General features: G+C 41.4%; 1 protein-coding gene across 2 annotated transcripts in view; it reads left to right on the forward strand.

The window, feature by feature from the left end:
- The window catches only part of NAMPT (nicotinamide phosphoribosyltransferase), a 34,457-nt gene extending 20,903 nt beyond the window's left edge, over positions 1–13,554 (forward strand). Inside the window, exons 8-12 of one of the 2 annotated variants that reach the window (XM_054061513.1) lie at positions 1,009–1,128; positions 3,645–3,662; positions 6,325–6,465; positions 6,621–6,755; positions 10,624–13,554. In XM_054061513.1, the coding sequence (XP_053917488.1) occupies positions 1,009–1,128; positions 3,645–3,662; positions 6,325–6,465; positions 6,621–6,755; positions 10,624–10,737 (528 nt within the window). In that variant the 3' untranslated portion in view covers positions 10,738–13,554. The remainder of the gene's footprint in view (positions 1–1,008; positions 1,129–3,644; positions 3,663–6,324; positions 6,466–6,620; positions 6,756–10,623) is intronic. The other variant, XM_054061522.1, reaches the window with a different exon arrangement.
- Positions 13,555–22,138: the final 8,584 nt, after the last annotated feature.

The following is a 22,138-nucleotide window of genomic DNA, read 5'->3' on the forward strand; positions in this document are numbered from 1 at the left end:
TGATTATTGGAGTTCTATTAAAAAAGCTGTTGATAGCTAAGAATTTGAGTAGCTGATAGCACTGTTAAAAAAGAAAAGTAGGGGAGATGGTAATTATGTTGGTACTCTTATCTAGATCCTTTTGCAACAAGTGTTATATCACAAATAAGAACTTTGAAAAATCTTTATCAGATCTGATAAGAAACTTCTAACTGAAGTTTTTAATTTTATTTATTGGTGGCTAACAATCACAGAAAAGTGAAGGCCTCATCCACCATCTTATGGGAGGTCAAAAGAAAACCAGAATCTTTAGTTGACACATTTAATGGCAAAAACTCTGAGCAACCAAAGAGAGAGAAGAGGCAAGCGTGGTTCTGATTATCATAGAGGCATAGAATCACTAGGTTGGAAAGAACCCACTGGATCATCGAGTCCAACCACTCCTAACCAATCCCTAAACCATTGCCCCTCAGCTCCTCATCCACCCATCCCTTAAACACCTCCAGGGAAGGTGACTCAACCACTTCCCTGGGCAGCCTGTTCCAGTGCCCAATGACCCTTTCCGTGAAATATTTTTTCCTCATGTCCAGCCTGAACCTCCCCTGGCAGAGCATGAGGCCATTCCCCCTTCTCCTGTCCCCTGTCACTTGGGAGAAGAGGTCAACTCCCTCCTCTCCACAACCTCCTTTCAGGTAGCTGTAGAGAGCAGTAAGGTCTCCCCTCAGCCTCCTCTTTTCCAGGCTAAAAAACTGCAGCTCTCTCAGCTCTCTTTGATAAGACTTGTTCTCCAGATTAGAGATTAGTTCTCAGGTACAAGTTTGTAAAGGCCATATTGTCTGTGACTGCTTTAATAGAATGGCTTCCAGCAGAATGGCTGGCATGCTTTTAGTTCGTGTGCCTATGTGGGTAGATTTAGAGCAGGGTATGTGTTTATATTTATGAATTTTTTTTTTTGAGAGAGTGGAAATTGTGTTTCTATATCAGAATGGCAGATTTTTATTTTTGAACTGTCCTTTCTCTTTTCAATAGGTCTTGGAGATCTTAGGGAAGAAGTTTCCCATTACAGAGAACTCTAAAGGCTACAAGTTGCTGCCACCGTATCTCAGAGTTATTCAAGGGGATGGTGTGGATATCAACACATTGCAAGAGGTAGGAGATCCTGGTCACGTGTCAGGGTGACACTGGCAATGCTGATATTTGATCTGGGCTCTGTTATGACTAGTCAGATGTTGCAGCAGAGACTGCTGTCCCCACCCTGCCCTTCTCCAGACTCCATACCTTAATGTGTAAAATGAATTCATTAAAACTCCATGGGGAATTATTAAGATTGAAAAAAAAAAAAAAACCTAAAAGGGGTTTCCTGATTCCTGTGTTGTAATCCTTCTCTCCCATTGTCTCTCCTTTTGTTTGCTTTCATCCTGCTTGTCGAGGCTAATTCAAATCAAAATCAGGCAGTGTTTGGTCCTTTCATGAGTAGCTAAGGCACACTGCATGATTGCTGTGCTATAGCAGTAGTAGTAATTAACTGGTTTGGCTCATTAGTTATGTACCTTCTGAAGTGTGCTTGCAGTCAAACGTAAGATGTAGTTTTGAAGAAGACTTCTTAAAAACAAGAGTAAGGGTGGCAAGTTCATTGATTTGACAACAAGTAGAGTAAGGATTGTTGATACCCAGAAAATGCATCTAACGTGTTAGTCTGTACTCCGAGTCAAATGTACAGTTTCATCAGTTGGTTATTTAGTAGATACTGCATTCTTGAAACTGGTTAGAAGTTCACTGCTATTGACAAGATGGAGATACTAGGTAATATAGTGTGGTTACAAAAGTACAGACTGCAGTAACTACAGATGATAAGGGAGATGTAAAAAGAGGACGACTTGACTTTGTCGTGTTTGTCCTTGATCAATTCATCTTCAGTTCTGTTAGAGTTCAAAACCAGAAATAAGTTGGATGCATTTAAGATTAATTATACTTGATTGTTCATTGATGCTTTTCATAGCTTACTACATTAGATTCTTCGTAACAAAGTTGACTTGCTGCTTCTCAACATTAGCATTAAGAGAGACATCACACTTGGATTTTAGTCTGAAACTATTTATGTATCTAGCATAGATATGTAATGTGAACTTGAGTTATAGTACTCAAATATCATTGTCGTCCTCAGAGCAGTTAATATTGAGATTGTTACCTGATATGCCAGCTGTAATGCAGTCACATACTAGTTTTGTTCCTCCTCCAATAGCCTTTAAAGCAAAATTTATTTAACTTGGTTTTTGTCTCTTGTCATGTGGCTCTTTGAGAATAGACCACTGTGCTAATGTCCTCAACAGAGTACAAGCATGAGAGGTTAATAGTTTATCATTAGATTCTAGAGGAAGAAACTCTCCTTTTCTTTTTTGTAAATAAACTTCTGCTTGTTCTCAACAACTGTTTAACAGGACTGATACCTGTGTTAGACTCAGTGAGTGTGTAGAGATTTTCAGGAGTTGTAACAGGAAAGAAACTGGACTTTTACTTGTTTCTTGCAAGGAGCTCAAAGGTTGCTCTCTGTAAGTTATACTGGACAAAATAGGCAGATGCTCATAGAGCATTAATGGTAATCAAAATATTAAAACTAGTATTTGAAAACTTTACGTTAGAGGAAAAAATGCATGGCTCTCCAACCTCTAAATAGAGCAGGAAAATAATTTCAGCAGCTAATGGGAGAGGATAAGAGGCAGAAGGAGCAATTCTTTGTTCAAATCTTCTGCCTCTTTAGGTATTTTCCTTATCAAACTGTAACTGATTATGGGAATATCTACCTGTAACGTGTGGTAGAACGGAGTAGAAGATCCAGTTCTGCAAGGCCTGCAGAGAAGACATAACTCGCTGCTGCCTTGTGGCTGCCTTCTCATCTTTTCCAGACTTTGTAATCTCACTGCACACCTCATGTCAGCTTTGGTCATTGAGCTGCTGGTCGTTAAACCAGTTAGGCCCACACATGTAGCAGTAAACTAACTCAGCCAAAAGTGATCAATTTTGCAGCTTAGTGAATTAAATTGGACCAAAAAGAGGGGCCAGTACTCACAAACATGATACAGGAAAGACAAACTGTTGTTTTGAGCTGGGAGAAACAGGAAGGAAAGAGACATTTCTTACTTGACAGCAGCAAGTTATGTTGGAGCAAAAAGACCATGATCTTGTAGCCTAATTTTACTCATGCTAAAATTTGATAGATCACTCAATACTTTTGTGTAAAATCGAGGTTACCGTGCTGACTTTTGGAAGACTGGGTAATTGCTTGCCATTTAGAACAAATCAAAAACCACCCCAACACCAGATCAAACCTGAAGTTTGATTATCCTTTACAAAGTTTCCTTTGTAATTCCTACAAATTATCCTTACAAGTTGTTTACATGAAAAAATATGAATGTATTACTATGGCCATCCCCTCCACTGCCCTGCTTAAAACCTATGCAAATGATTATTCTAATTACTCCATATCAGTCTTGGATTCTAGGCATGATATCTTGTTATGGATCAGATGAAAGGTAACGGGTACAATAAGAAAATCTAGAATGAGCAATGACTAGTCAGTCTTACTTAACTATCCAAACTAGATGAAGCAATAATATAGATAACAGCTCAGAGTATAAACTGGATTTTAAAATTCTCTGTTTTAATAGGGGATGCTGGTAGAACAGGTAAGGAACCTTTTCTGACTTTTTCTAGCATTTTCACTTTTTAAAATCATTCCAATCTGCTAACTCCACAATAATACTACACTTTTAAAGGATTTTCTTTGAACATTCAATTTCCAGATGTTTTGAATTATTATACCGAGAAAATCTTCTAGTCTGGAGTCACAGATAATATATGAATCATGCTCATAATGCTCAGAGGAAGCTGGTCAAAACCTTGGCACTTGAACTGATCTCCCTGTATAGGTTTGAAAGTGTGAGATAGGAAATTCTTCTGTATTGTTTTCTTTTGGGGGAGGCTTCAGTTGATTTGGATCTCCCCCTTTTCTTCTCTGTTACTGCTGCTGTTTGCCATCTCTTCCCCATAACAAAGGAAGCTGTTATCCAGCTTCCCGCTGGTGTGGGTCACTGGTAGACTCAAAGCTGTTTTTCAACTTAGTTTCGACTTCCCTTCCACCTCTCATCAGCCAAAGATCAGTCTGAGTAAGAAGATCCCTTGCGAGAGAGTGGAAAGGTGGAAGGCAGTTCTTCAAGTAGGGTAAGTGAGGACTTATGCCTGTGGCACAAGATGAACAAACCATCTCTAAATGAGAGCAAGAACGTTAGCTGAAAAGGGATTCATGTTTCTTCTTACCCAGGCAAGAAGGTTAAGTGGCCAAGGCCCAGGTACGCTATACTTGTACTAGCATCTCTTAACCTACAAGTGTCAGTGAACATGAAGTCTAAGCATCATGTGCCTTGGTAGGATATTGTTTATACTACGTTGTTTGCACTTCCTCTTGCAGGCATATTTAAACTAGCTAAGGAACGTAATAGAATACATTGACATGAGCTTGGCCAACAGTTCACTTGGCTTCAGGCTTGGTCAGCATCTGGACAGAACTTGATCAGAGTCCACATGGAGCTTACCTATGCTGGCTTTTTCAAAAGACAGTGTAGATAAGCAAAGTCCATATCCAGGTCCAGTCAAGTCTGGTTCCTTATGATACTTACGGGACTTATGCTGAAGGAGAAGGTCTACAAAATCCTTTTTTTTACCCTTCTTTTGTTGTCTTCAGTTACTTCTGACGTGCTTAAGAGAGAATTCCATTTGTTTCAGTCCTTTATCCTCTGTGGGTACCCCTTTTAAGTGCTTTCAGGAGAATCTAATCATCCAATAATAGAGATATTTTTTGTGCACAGTCACTGTCTGAAAGAATATTATGACTACTGTTAAAATCCACAGGACTGTCACATACAGAGAGTGTGTTTGGTCAGGATACAAAGTGACAGTCTTGGTGGTAGGGCCTGAGCTTTGTTTTGCGTGGCTCCTTAGATGAAGAGGCTGAATAAGCTGGTACCATCAGAAACTCAATGATGAGCCCTGTTCTGGGTAAGTCTCTTGTAAAAACATAGTGAGAACGTGCTCAGAGCATACCCTCAAAAGGTTATGGTCCTGCACTCTGTCTCTCCTGATGGCTGGCCTCTTGGCAGGCATTCAGACTTTGAAAGTGTCTGTGAAGAGACAATCTGCGTGCAACTAAATGGATAAATAAAATACTAGTATAATGTTTTTACGTTATCTACCTGTTTGCCTCTGTCTGAAATTGGAATTATCTTTTTTTTTTTCCTTATTCTATTTTGCCGTAGCTGTCACTTAAAAAACATGGCTTGACATCAGAAGCTCCTTAAACATTCCTGTTCAACGTTACAGTCACATTTCCTTTTGGTATCGGATACTGCAACTGCACGAAAGTATCAGACTTCCAATGATGTTGATTTTTGAAACTCTGCACTGTTCCCCGTAGATTATCTCCTTGTAGTCTGCTTCTTACCTTCTTTTTTTCTGGATGGATGATATATTGCTATTTCACACTCTCTGAAATTTTATCACCCGCCTTTCTTAGTCAAATGGTTAGATAGGAGTTCAGACACTCTCTTGATGGGGCTATAACCATCAGTTCATGCTGTCATAAGGGTAACAGATCAGGGAAACAAATCTTGGCTATTTATGAGCATGACTAAACTAGCACCCATCCAGGCTAGAGGATGCCATGTTTGTCTGGATAGAATGCGAGTGGGGGGAAATTACATAGTAAGTTAACTGAATTGTTGATAGCGGTGCAGTTCACATTGATCACAATGGCAAAGCAAACTTTTTGAGCAGCTTTATGTATTTCCATTTCCCATCTTCAACATTGCTAATCTAATTCTAGACGGGGTGATTTTCATGATAACTGCTCTGTTGAAGTCATTCATCCAAATGGGTAATAACTTTCTGGAGTTGATGAGCAAGATGACTGCATTGTTTCAAGATATGTGCTATACTCTGAGGTCTTCTCATTATTCTGAGAAACTGGAAGGCTCTGAAATATTCCAGTAAAGTCTTATATTTTCTTTTGAGCTCTGGTTTTCTGAGCATTACTGTGCTACCCTAGTTTGGGAACTATATATGCTGGCATGTCAGTAGTTCTACAGATAAAACTTAATGTAATTATGCCACGCTGGAATCACAAATAAAAGGCAAACAGCATGCCAAGTATTGACAGAATCGTTACATGCATCTCCTGGAAACTGAATGTTAGTTGGTTTAATTGTATGTAAAAGCATCCAGTAGTGTAATATTTTTATAGAAAATGCGATGACCTAAAATTATGCTGCATCATAATTTTCTTTTTCTTCCTAGATTGTGGAGGGAATGAAGAAGAATAAATGGAGTATTGAGAATATTGCCTTTGGATCTGGTGGAGCTTTGTTGCAGAAACTAACCAGAGATCTCTTAAACTGTTCCTTCAAATGTAGTTACGTGGTGACCAACGGTCTCGGGGTATGTCTTTGTACTACTTCTACCATTCTGCTCTCAATAGAGGCCGCCCTGCTTGAAAACCTGTTTGAAATTTCCTGTTACATTATCACCATCTGCATTAGGTATACTAGCCCCATAAAGCCTTTCCTCTTAAAAAAATATTCTTTTTGTTTTAGGTTAATGTCTTCAAGGATCCGGTTGCTGATCCGAACAAAAGGTCAAAGAAAGGCAGACTGTCATTGCATAGAACACCTACTGGAGACTATGTGACGCTTGAAGAAGGCAAGGGAGATCTTGAAGAGTATGGACAGGTAGGAATTTTCAAAATGCATTACATGATTCTTCATGCAAAAATAGACTGAGAAAAAGCAGATTATAACTTAAATTCAGAATATTTTTTACTGTCTTTTTGTTCAACTTCCATCATGCTACCTCAGAAGTGTCCCCAGTACCAAATTCAGTAAGAGCAGAATGTTTGAATGCCAGTAGAACATTCAGGCTTTACAAACGGAGATCTTTCTCTTTTGTTTGTCATCGAAAACAAAAGATTGCTGCTTTTCCCAAAAGTGATGTATCAGTGTTGCAGAATATATGCTAGCCAAGTAGTTCTGTATGGACTATATTGCACAATTTGAACAGTGACTTGAGTTGGAGATGAGAGGTGGACAGATATAACTAAAATTTTTCTATTTTCCCATTGAGATTTTTAAGTGGTTTGGTCAGATGTTAATGCTGTATATGTGGAGTAGTTGCCCAAGTTTCAAAGGTGTAAATTTAAACCAGGAATTCTGTTTCCCTCTTAATTCTTTACAATTAAATAATGAAATGCTATTTCACTGAAATAAGCACAAACTTTAAGACAATCTCAGGCTTTCAATTTGATATCTCATACATTTTCAGTGTGCAAGCCATGAAATGTTTGACTGCATGTTCCTGACTTAAAATGATTAAAAATAAGGCTGAAGTACAATTTGATAACTTTAGAAGCTGGAAGTTTCTTGAGTTTTCTGGCATACAGAAGCACATTTCTGTGCTGTTAGGCAGAGGACTTCTACCAGGCATACAGAATCACTAGATTGGAAAAGACCTCCAGGATCATCAAGTCCAACCATTCCTATCAACAACTAAACTATGCCCCTGAGCATTTCATCCAGCCATCTTTTAAATACCTCCTGGGATGGTGACTCAGCCACCTCCCTGGGCAGCCTGTTCCAGTGCCCAACGACCCTTTCTGTGAAAATTTTTTTTCTGATGTCCAGCCTGAACCTCCCCTGGCGGAGCATGAGGCCAGTTCCCCTTGTCCTGTCCCCTGTCACTTGGGAGAAGAGGCCAGCTCCCTCCTCCCCTCTACAACCTCCTTTCAGGTAGTTGTAGAGAGCAATAAGGTCTCCTCTCAGCCTCCTCTTCTCCAGGCTAAACAACCCCAGTTCCCTCAGCCACTCCTTGTAAGACTTGTTCTCCAGCTCCGTCACCAGCCTTGTTGCTCTTCTCTGGACACGCTCCAGAGCCTCAACATCCGTCTTGTAGAGAGGGGCCCAAAACTGAACACAGTATTTGAGGTGCAGTCTCACCAGTGCCGAGTTCAGGGAGAGAATCACCTCCCCGGACCTGCTGGCCACGCCATTTCTGATACAAGCCAAGATGCCATTGGCCTTCTTGGCCACCTGGGCACACTGCTGGCTCATATTCAGGCGGCTGTCAACCAACATCTCCAGGTTCTTCTCCTCCAGGCAGCTTTCTAGCCAGACTTCTCCTAATCTGTAGCACTGCACGGAGTTGTTGTGACCCAAGTGCAGGACCCGGCATTTGGCCTTGTTAAACCTCATGCCATTGGTCTCAGCCCAGCGGTCCAGCCTGTTCAGATCCCTTTGAAGACCCTCCCTACCCTCGAGCAGATCGACACTTCCACCCAGCTTAGTGTCGCCCGCAAACTTACTTAAGGTGCATTCGATCCCCTCATCTAAGTCATTGATAAAGACATTGAACAGGGCTGGACCCAGCACTGAGCCCTGGGGGACACCACTTGTGACTGGCCTCCAGCTGGAGTTAACTCCATTTGCCACGACTCTTCCGGCCCAGCCATCCAACCAGTTATTCACCTAGGAGAGCGTGTGCCTGTCCAGGCCAGAGGCAGACAGTTTCGGAAGCAGAATACTATGAGAAACTGTGTCAAACGCTTTACTGAAGTCCAAGAAGGCTACATCCACAGCCTTTCCCTCATCCCGTAGTCGAGTCACTTTGTCATAGAAGGTGATCAGGTTAGTTTGGCAAGATCTGCCTTTTGTGAACCCGTGTTGACTGGGCCTGATCACCCGGTTCTCTTGCATGTGCTTCATGATAGCACTCAAGATCACCTGTTCCATGACTTTCCCTGACACTGAGGTCAGACTGACGGGCCTGTAGTTTCCTGGGTCCTCCCTCTGACCCTTCTTGTAGATGGGTATAACATCAGCCAACCTCCAGTCAAGTAGAACTCCCCCAGTCATCCAGGACTGCTGGAAGATGATGGAAAGGGGGTTGGCAAGCATGTCCACCAGCTCCCTCAGTACTCTTGGGTGGATCCCATCCAGCCCCATAGACTTGTGAGTCTCTAATTGGGCAAGTAAGTCTCTAACCACCTCCTCTCGGAACACAGGAGCTTTGTTCTCCTCTAACTGCTGGGGATGTACACACAGGGAACAACTTTCCTTGCTATTAAAGGTTGAGGCAAAGAAGACATTAAGTACCTCAGCCTTGTCCTCATACTTTGCCACAGTTCTTCCCTTTGCATCCAGTAAGGACTGACTATTCTCCCTGGTCCTTCTTTTATTATTTAAGTATTTATAGAAAGACTTTTTGTTGTCTTTCACTGACTTGGCCAATCTGAGCTCTAGTTGGACTTTAGCCCTCCTGATTTTTCCTCTGCATGATCTCACTTCCTCCCTGTAGTCTACCCAAGACGCCTGTCCCTTCATCCAAAGTTCATAGACATTCCTCTTCTTTTTGATATCGACCCATATCTCCTTGCTCAACCAAGCTGTTTTTTTTCCCTGCCGACTCATTTTCCGGCACATGGAGACAGGTCGCTTCTGAGCTGCTAGGATTTCCTTCTCGAAGAGTACCCAGCCCTTGGGGGCTCTCTTGCCCTTAAGGACTGTCTCCCATGGGACTTTATCAACCAGCCTTCTGAGCAGTCCAAAGTCTGCCCTCTGGAAGTTCAACATGGCTGTTGTGCAACAGTAAGCATAAAACTGAGAATTCTGTGAGAAATTTCGAGACAGAAAGCAGACTGAGTGATACACAGTGCAGATAACGTGCTCAGGATGCAAAGATCTAAGAAAAAAGACTTTCAAAGTTATATATGCATATCTGCATGTGTATGTTTGTGATGAATGTTCACATATATATAAAGAGGGAGGGACCTAATGATGAGAAATCTCTTCAAAACACATCAGGAGACTTTGCTCTGAAATTAGGCAATTTGTAGTTCCTTCAATATTGACAGGTGAAATTTCCTGTCCTGGAATATTAGACAGCGTTATTTGTGTACTACAGGCTCCCTAGGAAAGAAAGGACAGGGAAATGTACTCATTTGTGGGCCCGTTTCCCTAAAGCCAAAGGTCCTTGCAAACACTTTATATATATCATCAAGCGCAGCAACTGCTCAGTGTTGCTTTTGTGCTAACTTTTCTGTACAAAGCTGTGCTTGTTGCTCCTTCAGTGTGGTGTTTGCAAACGCTTTTTGATATACAGTTTTACAAAATATAAGTTCTAAGGGGACTGTGGCGAAAGATTTTTTTTTATTTTTTTTTCCCATGGTTGCTCTACAGGAAATTAAGATGTCATTTAAACCTCTGCAATTGAATTGTATTTAATTGGTCAAGTATCACCTTTCTTACTGGCAGCTCTAGCAAAGTATATTTAGTGTTTGTATATTTGGTTTTAGCCAGATGTGGACAACTTGCTTTAGGGACTGCTCAGCACAAAGCTTCTGTCTGTGCACAAAATGGCCCAAACCCTTTCTTCTCTTTAACCATTACCGTATGGTGTCAGGAGAAGCTGTAGAGATTTAGTATCTCAACAGTCTAAAGCCCTGGTCCTACCAAGCTTGAGTTGGGTGCTTGCTTCTGAGTTTTTGTAACCTAGGTTGCTTGTTCGCTTGCCAAATCACTCTTGCTAAAACGGTGGTGTTTCTTGCAGGATCTCCTTCATACAGTATTTAAGAATGGAAAGGTAACGAAGTCATATTCATTTGATGAAGTAAGACAAAATGCCAGGCTGAAGAACAGTGAACTAGAAGTGGCGTCTCACTAAGTTTCATTCCATGTCTGTGTATGTGTGTGTGTAACAAGTACGTACTGCATAGCTACTGGGTTTATTGTACAGATTTGTGTGTTTGTGTTTTATGACATTGTAGCCAAATTATTTGTTGGTTTATGGACATACTGCCCTATCTTTTGCCAGTCTTTAGAAAATATGAATTCAGGAAATGGTACTTACATTGTAAAACATATTTAATGCTAAAGTGTGCTTTTTAGGGCCCTTTGCCAGTAGTGATTCAATCTGGTATTGATCTTTTCACAAATAAGACAGAGCTGAGAAACTTTTTTATATATAACAGAATATCACAAAATGGATTTACATAAAATTATCATTATTGCTTTATGTTTATATTTAACTTGTATTTTTGTACAAACAAGATTGTGTAAAATATATTTAAAGTTTCAATAATTAAGTCTTTCCAACTTTTCATGATTTTTATGAGCACAGACTTTCAAGAAAATATTTGCGGGGAGGGGGGAATCCATAGCCTTTTGTCCATCAATCAGCAAATAAAACATGGCCTTAAAGTTTGTTGTGACATTGTACCATTTGACGACTAAATCGGGACTCGTTTCTCCTTAAGATCCCATAGAATTGCTGACCTCACCGTTTCTTGTAGTTGTCTGTATTAGTAAATCCGCATTAGGGAAAATTACTGTTCTTACTAGGAGGTTTAGGTACTACAGACCTTGCTGGCACAGTAAGGTATGTAAATGGAATGCCAAATTTTAAAGGATTCTCTACTGCAACCTAACTTGCCAAGTCTATCCCACTTGGCATATGCACCTCAATATTTTAAGAGTAAAGTTTTTAAGAGATCTCCTCTTCCACTATGGAAATATATGTGTAAAATACTGAAATATGGAAGCGGTGTATTTTAAAGTAATTACACTTCTGGGTTTATTTTTCATATACTGTAAGTGACATGACTTTAAAGCAAAATACTGGACTGGGTAGTGCACTTTTTTACTTTTTTGTATTTTTTTCATTGATTTGCCTTTTGTCAGACTGGATGTTAAATTGTAAAAATGTTTAACTATTTTTGTTAACAACTTTAATAAAACTTTATGCTAGCCAAACTCCTACATGAATGGCAGACCTGTTTCCCCTTCTCACCCCATCTCATTGGGGTGAGGAGGAGCTTTTATTTTGCAGAGAGTAACTGTAAAACAAAGCGTTTGAGAGAGACTTCTGAACTGTCTGCTCTTGATTGTATTTGCTCCCTGCGTATGGTTAATTTGAGTATCTGCTGGAAAACAAAACTGTTGAGGATTTTGTTTGAGAAGCTATGTAGTAACCTTTGAAATGTTTGATACTACTGTAGGATGGCTCTTGCTAGAAAAGTACCTCCTTCACTTAAAAAACAATAGCAAAAGCAAATGGCTCCTGTGTTGCACTGGTGATCAGCTATCAGCCAGTGGCTTAATATGCTGATGTAATTAATGCTTCTAATTAGTATATTATGTTACAGAAAAATGTTAGGGGTCCTCTAAAATAATTTAAGCCTACAACATCTTTTTAAAACATGCTTTTAAAGGAAGACTGAAAAGCCATATTTCATTTTTCTTATTCTCTTGCCAAAAAGGGCCACATGAAAGCACCCATAGTATTTGAAGGGTTTGTGGTTAAGATGTTATGCCCAGTCTCAATAGTTCTTGTTAATAAAAACTTGTTTTCCACCTCTAATGTATGTAATTACACATTTAAGTGATGTATTGTTTCAAAAATAGTGCTTTAGGAAAACACCAGATGCTGCCCTTTCACACTGAGGAACTGCCTTCCCTTTGCTATTAATGATACTGTTTGTATTTGGCCAGGAAATAATTTAATTCTGGACCTAAGATCGGTAGCAGGTAAATAGTACAGAGCCTATTTCACTCCTCCACATGTGTACTAGGGAATTTTATGATGTATGGTTTAAAAAACGATAAAGTAAATGCTGCTTTCATTCTGTACCAATAAAAATTTTGATAACTATTGACTACCCATAACTGATATTTTTGTACTCGAGAACTGAGGATATACTGTGGAAGCACTGTTTTCTTGTGTAACATGAAATACATTAGTAACTGTTCAATATTGTCTACAGTGTTTAGCTTATTAGTTGAAGACTTGAAGCAAATTGTCTACTTGTGCATGTCACTTCAAGAAAGTTGTCACGTCACTCATTTTATTAAATGTTAATATATTTAAAAGGAAAAACAAAAAAATAGAAAAACACCTGGTGCTATTCAGACCTGAATACATGTGTGTCTGTGTTTGGCAATTTGACTTTCTGGGCATCAAGGAGTTGACAGAAATTACTGCAGTGCTTGAACCATACAATATCCTAATTCTTCCACCTGAAAGCAAACAGCATGTTTAAGTTTGCTTTAAATTACTAGATTTGTAGTAATTGATATATTTTAATTATCCCCATTTCATAATATAATACAGTATTTGTATTTTAAAATAGGAATTGGGAGTTGTGTTAATAATCTTATTTGTAACCATATTTAGCATAAGAAATGGATTTTATAAGATTATTTTTTTCTTGAGCTGCATGAGTATGAAAAGATGCTTTTTTTTGTACTTTGAAAGATCTGAGGAGAGAACAGAAAAAGTACTTGTTTCATTTGCCAAAATCAAAACAAAGCTTCAACAATTTTTTCTTATAGGTTTTTACATTCCTTCTTAACCTGTTTAGTGAAGAATAAATATTCCTCACTTAAATCCTCTGTTAAAGTAATTTTAATGTACTTGGCATCAAATACCAGTATGTAAAACACATGGAAATAAAGTTTAGTTCTAGCAGTGAAAATAATAACCATTTGATTGTGTCTCAAAGTTGTGATGTTGGGCATTGGATTTCATTTCTGTGCTCTTTGTTGCCAAATACAGACTTGAGCAGAGCTGTGCTGTCATTATGGTCCTCTGTAGGAGAGCTGCTCAGCTGGCTCATGTGCTCTTTGTGGCTAAGTAGTATCATAGATTCCCGAGGTTAGAAAAGATCCTTGAGATCATCAAGTCCAACCGTAGCTGTCCGCTACTCAATCATATCCCTGAGCACTTCATCTACCCATCTTTCAAATACCTCCAGGGATGGTGACTTGAGTGACTGAATTTACACTCAGCTCCATTTTAGAGAAAACAAGAAAGTGTTTTTTAGGGCGTGAGCACGATTATAGGTACAGTAGTGATAAAAGGAAGGCTAGGGAAAATGTGAGCCCTCTCCAGAAGGAAATGGGAGGCCCAGTTACCCAGAATATAGAGAAGGCTGAGGTACGCAACAGCTTTTTTGCCTCTGTCTTCAGCAGCAAGTGCTCCGGCCACGCTGCCCAAGTTGCAGAAGGCACAGGCAAGGACTGGAAGATCCAAGAACTGCCCCCTGTAGGAGAAGATCGGGTTCAAAGCCATCTAAGGAACCTGAAGGTGCACAAGTCCATGCGACCTGATGAAATGCATCTGCAGGAACTGGGGGATGAAGTGGCTAAGCCACTTTTCATCATATTTGAGAAATCACGGCAGTGCAGTGAAGTCCCTGCTGCCTGGAAAAGGGGAAACGTAACTTATTTTTAAAAGGGGAAAAAGACCTGGGGAACTACAGGGCAGTCAGTCTCACCTCTGTGCCCAGCAAGACCATGGATTAGATCCTCCTGGAAACTGCTGAGGCACATGGAAAATAAGGAGGTGATTGGTGACAGCCACCATGGCTTTACTAAGGGCAAATTGTGCCTGATGAACCTGGTAGCTTTCTATGGCAGAGCTACAGTATTGGTAGGTAAGGGAAAAGTAACTGACATCATCTATGTGGACCTGTGCAAAACGTTCAACACTGTCCCTCACAACATTCTTGTCTCTAAATTGGAGAGAGACAGATTTGATAGATGGACTGCTCTGTGGATAAGAAATTGACTGGGTGGTCATACCCAAAGAGTTGCAGGCAACAGTGCTGTCCCAGTGGAGACCAGTGACAAGTAGTGTTCTTTAGAGGTCTGTACTGGAGACGTGGAGAGTGAGATTGAGTGCACCGTCTGAAAGTTTGCTGATGACCCCAAGTTGTGTGGTGCAGCCGGCACACTGGAGGGAAGGGGTGCCATCCAGAGGGAGACTGACCTTGAGAGATGGGCCAGTGGGAACCTCATGAAGTTCAACGAGGCCAGGTGCAAGGTCCTGCACATGGGTTGGGGCAATCCCAAGCACAAATACAGGCTGGGCACAGATTTGACTGAGTAATCCTGGCAGGAAGGACTTGGATGTACTGGTAGATGAGAAGCTTGACGTGACCCAGGTGTGTGCACTTGCAGCTGGGGAAGTCATTCACATCCTGTGCTACATCAAAAGAAGTGTGGCCAGCAGTTCAAGGGAGTGATTCTCGCCCTTTATTCCACTTTTGTGGGATCCCATCTGGAGCACTGCATCTAGCTCTGGGGCCCACAACGTGAGGACATGGACCTGTTGAAGTGAGTCCAGAGGAGGGCCACAAAGATGATCAGAACGCTAGAGTCACTCTGATGTGAAGACAGGCCCAGAGTATTTGGATTGTTCAGCCTAGAGAAGACAAGCCTTTCTTAAAGGGTCTACAGGAAAGCTGGGGAGGGGCTCTATCAGGGAGTGCAGTGACAGGATGAGGGGTAACAGTTTTAAGCTGAAAGAGGGGAGATTTAAGTTAAATATTAGGAAGAAATTTTTTCCTATGAGAGTGGTGAAGCACTGGAACAGGTTTCCCAGAGAGGTTGTGGATGCCCCATCCCTAGAGGTGCTCAAGGCCAGGTTGGATGAAGCTTTGAGCAACATGATCCTGTGGAAGATGTCCATGCCTTTGGCAGGAAGGGTGGAACTAGATGATCTTTAACACCTCCTCCAACCCAAACCATTCTGTGATCTGTGTTTCAGCATCTTGCCTATTTGTGCTTAGAACTGGACAGGATGTCATCCAGAGGGACCTGGACGAGCTGGAGAAGGGGGCCTGTGCAAACCTCATGAGGTTCAACAGGGCCAAGTGCAAGGTCCTACTCCTGGGTCAGGGCAATCCACTGTTTCAGTACAGGATGGGGGGTGATGTGATTGAGAGCAGCCCTGCGGAGAAGGGCTTGATTGTACCGATTGATGAGCAGCTCAACATGAGCCAGCAATGTGTGCTCATAGCCCAAGAGGTCAACCGTGTCCTGAGCAGCATCAAAAGAAGCGTGGCCAGCAGGTCAAGGTGATTCTCTACTCTGTTCTCATAGGACCCCATCTGGAGTATTGTGTCCGGTTCTGGAATTCCCAACATAAGAATGATATTGAACTGTTGGAATGGGTCCACAGGAGGGCTACGAAGATAATCGGAGGGCTGGAGCACCTTCCATATGAGGACAGGCTGAGAGAGTTGGGGCTGTTCAGCCTGGAGAAGAGAAGGCTCAGAGGAGATCTTGTAGCGACCTTCCAGTACCTGAAGGGGCTACAGGAATGCTGTGGAGAGACTTTTACAAGGGCATGTAGTGACAGGACAAGGGGGAATGGCTTTAAAGCGGAAGGGGGAAGATTTAGATTAGACATTAGGAAGAATTTCTTCACTATGAGAGTGATGAGGCACTGGCACAGGTTGCTCAGGGAAGCTGTGGATGCCTCATCCCTGGAGTTGTTCAAAGCCAGGTTGGAAGGGGCCTTAAGCAACCAGATCCAGTGAGACATGTCCCTGCCCACGGCAGGGGGATTGGAACTGGATGATCTTTAATGTCCCTTCCTAAACCATTCTATGATTCTATGAATTTGATATAAGGAATTAACCACTATTTGTATTTCACATAAAGATTAATCGTTTGAATTTTACCTCGTTTGAAAACAAATTAACCAAAGATGTTGCAGCCTTCACTTCCCTTCAGTTTCTGTCAAAAAAATATTGTCAGCCCTTCAACAGAGAGAATGTCTCATTCCTTTGGACAGGATTTCTTAATTGGAAGAAGTTACACTTTATTTTCCTACATAACTTTAAATTGCAGAGGGTGGCTTACAAACACAGGTGCTTTAGTATGGGTGTATAAGGCACCTGCTGTAAAGATTATTTACCATCATGTGTTGCTGATCCCTTCAGGTCATACTGTAACATAAAAAGGGGCTCCTGTAGCCTACAGTAATGGCCTTTTAGCACTTGAATTTAAAGCCTCTATCACACTTACTGAAATCACAGTTGTCTACCATGGATGTTACGTTCTTTTTCTCCCTGTTTTACTAGTAGTAGCATAGCTGACCTTGATAATGATTTCAAAACACCCTTCACAGTTACTGAAAGATGTTTATTTTTAATTCAAGGTAAGGGATGAAAAGCACCTAGCAACAGAGCATTTCCAGAAACTATTTTCCTGTGGCCGTAGATTGTTGACATGTACCCTGATTTCTGCTGTAACATAACCCAGAGCAATTTGATGGATACGGGAAGCAGAACTCTTCTCAAGTAACATATTTAGTTCCATATAATTTCCTTACTAATCTTTATGTGAGTACTCCTAACTGCTTTTTAAATAGAATTTCTAGAATTTACAATTTATGGTGAGGTTTCTGGGAATCAGAATAGCAGTCCTCTCTCCTGATCCTGGCGGGACCAGAGAGGTAGGTCTCTTAAGGATAGATAGGGAGCCATCATGCCTCCAGAGATGTGTTTACTTCCCTCTTACACAACTCTTCTGAGTAGAAGAGTAAGTTTATCGTTTGCTTACTTTTGAGCCAAGAAAAATCATAGAATCATAGAATAGTTAGGGTTGGAAGAGACATTAAAGATCATCCAGTTCCAACCCTCCTGCAATGGGCAGGGGCATCCCACTAGATCAGGCTGACCAAGGCCCATCCAACCTGGCCTTGAACACCTCCAGGGATGGGGCAGCCACAGCTTCCCTGGGCAACCTGTGCCAGTGCCTCACCACTCTCATAGTGAAGAAATTCTTCCTAATGTCTAGTCTAAATCTGCCCCCTCCAGTTTATACCCATTCCCCCGTCCTATCCTCACAAGCCTTTACAAATAGCCCCTCTCCAGCTTTCCTGTAGCCTCTTCAGGTACTGGAAGGTCGCTATAAGATCTCCTCTGAGCCTTCTCTTCTCCAGGCTGAACAGCCCCAACTCTCTTAGCCTGTCCTCTTAGGGAAGATGCTCCAGCCTTGCGATCATCTTTGTAGCCCTCCTGTGGACCCGATCCAACAGCTCCATATCCTTCTTACGTTGAGGATTTCAGAACTGGACACAATACTCCAGATGAGGTCTCACAAGAGAGGAATAGAGGGGCAGAATCACTTCCCTCACCCTGCTGGCCACGCTTCTTTTGATGCAGCCCAGGATACGGTTGGCCTTCTGGGCTGTGAGTGCACATTGTCGGCTCATGTTGAGCTTCTCATCGACCAGCAATGCCAAGTCCTTCTCTGCAGAGCTGCTCTCAAGCACGTCATCCCCCATTGTCTACTGAAAACGAGGATTGCCCCAACCCAGGTGCAGGACCTTGCACTTGGCCTTGTTGAACCTCATGATGTTTGCACAGGCCCACTTCTCCAGCCTGTCCAGGTCGCTCTGGATGACATCTTGTCTTTCCGGTGTGGCAACTACACTACTCAGCTTCGTGTCATCCACTTGCTGAGGGTGCACACAATCTCACTGTCAATATCATTGATAAAGATATTGAAGAGCAAAAATCAGAAAAATTGAATTGTATTCCTCTTTTTTTTTTCCAGAATTGAAGTTTTATGTAAATCAGTTCAAGCTGGTTTTAGATAAATAGATACATTTACACAAGCATACTCTGATTTATTAGTATATGTAACTGTTTACATTTTCTTATGCTTCATTGGTTTATACTGATCTATGAAATTTGAAGGTCCAACTCTTTGTGGTTGTTCCTATGTTTGTGTCAAGTAAACTTATTGTACATAGCCTGGTAATTATAAATTATTGAAAATTACTTCAGAATTTTCTACAATTACAGTATTTTAAATACTTGTGTGAGTAGATAAAGAAAGGATCTGAAGCCTGGACAGTTTTACTTCTTTGTCACTATTTTAGGTTATCAGTGTAGCTATTTAAAGCTCTCACATCTTTTATATGGAAGGAGATGAGGAAATTTATAATGGCTGAGTATTCGTATCACTGAAATAATAATAAAAATAATACACTTGTGTCAGGCCAACTGCATGGACTCCAAACTTCCTTCCCTTTCCTACAAAAGGGAGAAGCAAAAAACTTTTTTCTCAGAGCATTTGGGATGTGGTTTCTTCAGCTTCTGATTGTAAAGAACAAAGCTGGGATGCTCTTCCCTTTCAAGGAAGTTTTCCCTATTCCAAAAGGTGCTGCCCTATTTTAAGCATAAGGAATTGTGGCTCAGTGTTGGATGTGTCAGGAGGATGACATACCCCAGCAATTTAAGAGGATAATCTCTAGGCGAAATGGCTTTGGGTAGAGATATGTCTGTAAGTCACAGAAAGGTCAGAGCATGACAACTAATCTCCCCCTGGTGAGAGTGCCTCCCTGTGATTTCTGTCTCAGCTGAGCAGGTTCAAGTCGATCCTATAATCTGCTGTGAAAACATTGAGGCTGCTCAACCAAAACAGTGTTGCTGCATCTCTGTGATAACAAAGCAGTGGTCTGTTAATATGCCCCAGTCTAACCTTAATCCATTTTTCAGGGCTTGTAGCTACTTGTTAAGCCAAATGTCAGTGACAAACTTTGTTAAAGCTACTGTTCTTCCCACACACCATGGAGTTTGCAGACTCACCTCCAGCACTCTTGCTTGAAGACCATTACTTGCTTTTATTGCAGCTCTAAATCTCCTAAAGATAAGAAGGAAGATTTCACCTCTGTACAAGTTTTGCAATCTCTACACTTTCAGGCAAAAGCAAACAGCTTCACACAGTAAAACCAAAAGAGAAAGCTGTCCTTTTGCTGCCTTTCATGTCCTGAGTTTTGACCATGGAGAGATAACAGACACGTGACAGTACAGCAAACTAAGAGAATTTGTTCTCTTAACAATTGTTTCCTTATAAATGCAATATACTGAAACAACCTCATTACTCTTGAGTAACTTAGCACCCACTCCAGCAAATTGTCACTTACTTATCCTTCTCCGGTTTGTTAATAACCTGTTGAGCAGCTTGAGTTCCAGCACAGATCACTAAGTTGAGTTTAATGCTCTCTGTGAAAGCTGAGAGGTTTTCCCATTGTTTTCTACCCTTTCATCAACCTTGTATCCACGTGAGGACCTCCTCTCATGTCTCAAAACTTCTTAGCTTCCTGCAAGACTTGATTAGAAACCTTGTTGCACACCTTCATGGAATTAAAGTAGGTTATATTACAAGAGCCTCCTTATCCACACATCCATTGACTCCTTCACAGGACTCCAAAGTGACTTTCTCTTGCACACATCATGCCGAGTCTTCCCCAGGAGCTTAAATTCATACCTAATGCTGCAATTTCAAAGTTGTTTGTCTGCCTTCATCATCCAGCCCCTTGGTCTTTCTTTGCATTTGTCCACAAGATCAAAACTCTTCTGAAAATTTGGATGATCTGACTCCGGACAACTCAGAGAATTTGTGAAAACGATCCTTATTCTCCTGCTGTCTTTGCCGTGTTGGAATACAGTTCTTGGTTGCAAAGTGCTAAGAAGATTCTGCAGTCTGATTCACCTGTTTCAGTGGAGTACCTTGGGATAAGAACAGTGGCCAGCCATTAGGGCAAATCTGTCCTTCGGGTTTGAATTAGAGGTGGAAGGTTCCCAAGGTACAGATCAGCTTGTGGGAGGCTTGTCACCTGGTGATACTTCTCAGTGACTTGCATGAACAGGAAAACTGAACATCATAAAAGAAACAGCATCCCCAGGCACTTCAACAAGAAATTTGATCTGGATTAGAGGCAGAAAGAACCTAGTTTGCACAGTGCTCATCCTTGGACTCCAAAAATGGTCTTGTATTCAATGAGGGGCTCTGGACTAAACCAGATTCCAGAGTAACTGGAACATTTGGGCTAGAAAACACACGTAGGTCTGTTGATTATTTTGCCTAAATATCTCTCTTATGCTATCTGAGTAAAGAGCCATTTGCTGTAGACCCTATGCGAGGTTCTGCGGACATATCTCATGTCCTGAAAAAAATAGATATATAAACCTGGTCATCTCTGTACTTGAAATGAAGGTATACTGAAACAACTGAGGTGCCTTGGGCATATTTTCTGAGCACGGAGTCAGTACTGGTAATTGGTCTCTTACAGATACTGACTGTACGGGGATCACATCAATATAAGTGCATACACATATACATTTTACACATCCATTCTGTGTATGAATAGCCAGATGGATATAGAAGTGTATATATTCTGTCTATAGAAGGGAATGTACATAAAGACTAAAGATATTCTAATGATGATCTTTTATGGGCTGTGATCAGTCACAAACTCTATGCACAGGGATCCTTGCCCTATTTCTTCCAGATAGCTCCATTTTATACATGGAAGAGTTGTGTAAGCAGCCTTTTCAGCTACCACCTGACTGGCAGCTTATGCTGAAATGATCATCTGTGATTACTCCTAAATCTGCCTCTGAATTATTGCTTGCCAAGACAGTCTGCACGCCTGTGTCTGCTGTTGTGTAAGTTGCTATTTAGCTTAGCTACCTGCCATGGGACTGTGATCAGGCAAGTCAGGTTTGCATAACAGTAACCTGCCTTTGTCCCTCTTGATTACCCTCCAATTTACATGTCTTTCACAGACTTTATCAGCAGAAGTTGCATGCCATTGTCTAGTTCACCGATGAACAAACAAACTATCGTGGTGAAGAAGACCTCAACCTTTTGGCATTGCTGCTAAATGTGGTTGAGGTTATTGGTGACTCCCAATGATCAATGTTTTGAGATCAGTGAAAGAACCAGTTTTTAACCCATGTAGTTAATTACTAGGTAATTCCATATTGCACAAGTTTTTAAAACCAACTACCGTGCTGTACTAATGCCTTGGAAGAATTAGCATTGCATTATGATGATTTTCTTTATTCAACAGATCTGCAACGCCACCATTAAAAAGACACTATCCCTGTCCAGTTCCCTTTGTCACTACTAGCCAGTAAAGTGCTCTGAACTGAAAGGTTGTAGATGATCAAAAGAAGCGTGACAAGCAGATTGAGGTAGTTGATTCTCTTCTTCTACTCTGCTCTCATGAGACCTCGCCTGAAGAACTGCGTCTGGTTCTGGAGTCCCCACTGCAGGAAGGACGTGAATCTGTTACAGTGAATGCAGAGGGGGGCCACGAAGATGATCAGGGAGCTGGAGCACCTTTCCTATGAAAGCAGGCTGAAGGAGTTGGGATTGTCCAGAGTAGAACAGAGAAGGCTGTGGGGAGGCCTTATAGCAGCCTTCCAGTACTTGAAGGGGGCCTACAAGAAAACTGGGAAGGAGCTCTTTACCAGGGA

Source organism: Cuculus canorus, chromosome 1 (genome assembly GCF_017976375.1).
Source record: "Cuculus canorus isolate bCucCan1 chromosome 1, bCucCan1.pri, whole genome shotgun sequence".
Lineage (NCBI taxonomy): Eukaryota > Metazoa > Chordata > Aves > Cuculiformes > Cuculidae > Cuculus > Cuculus canorus.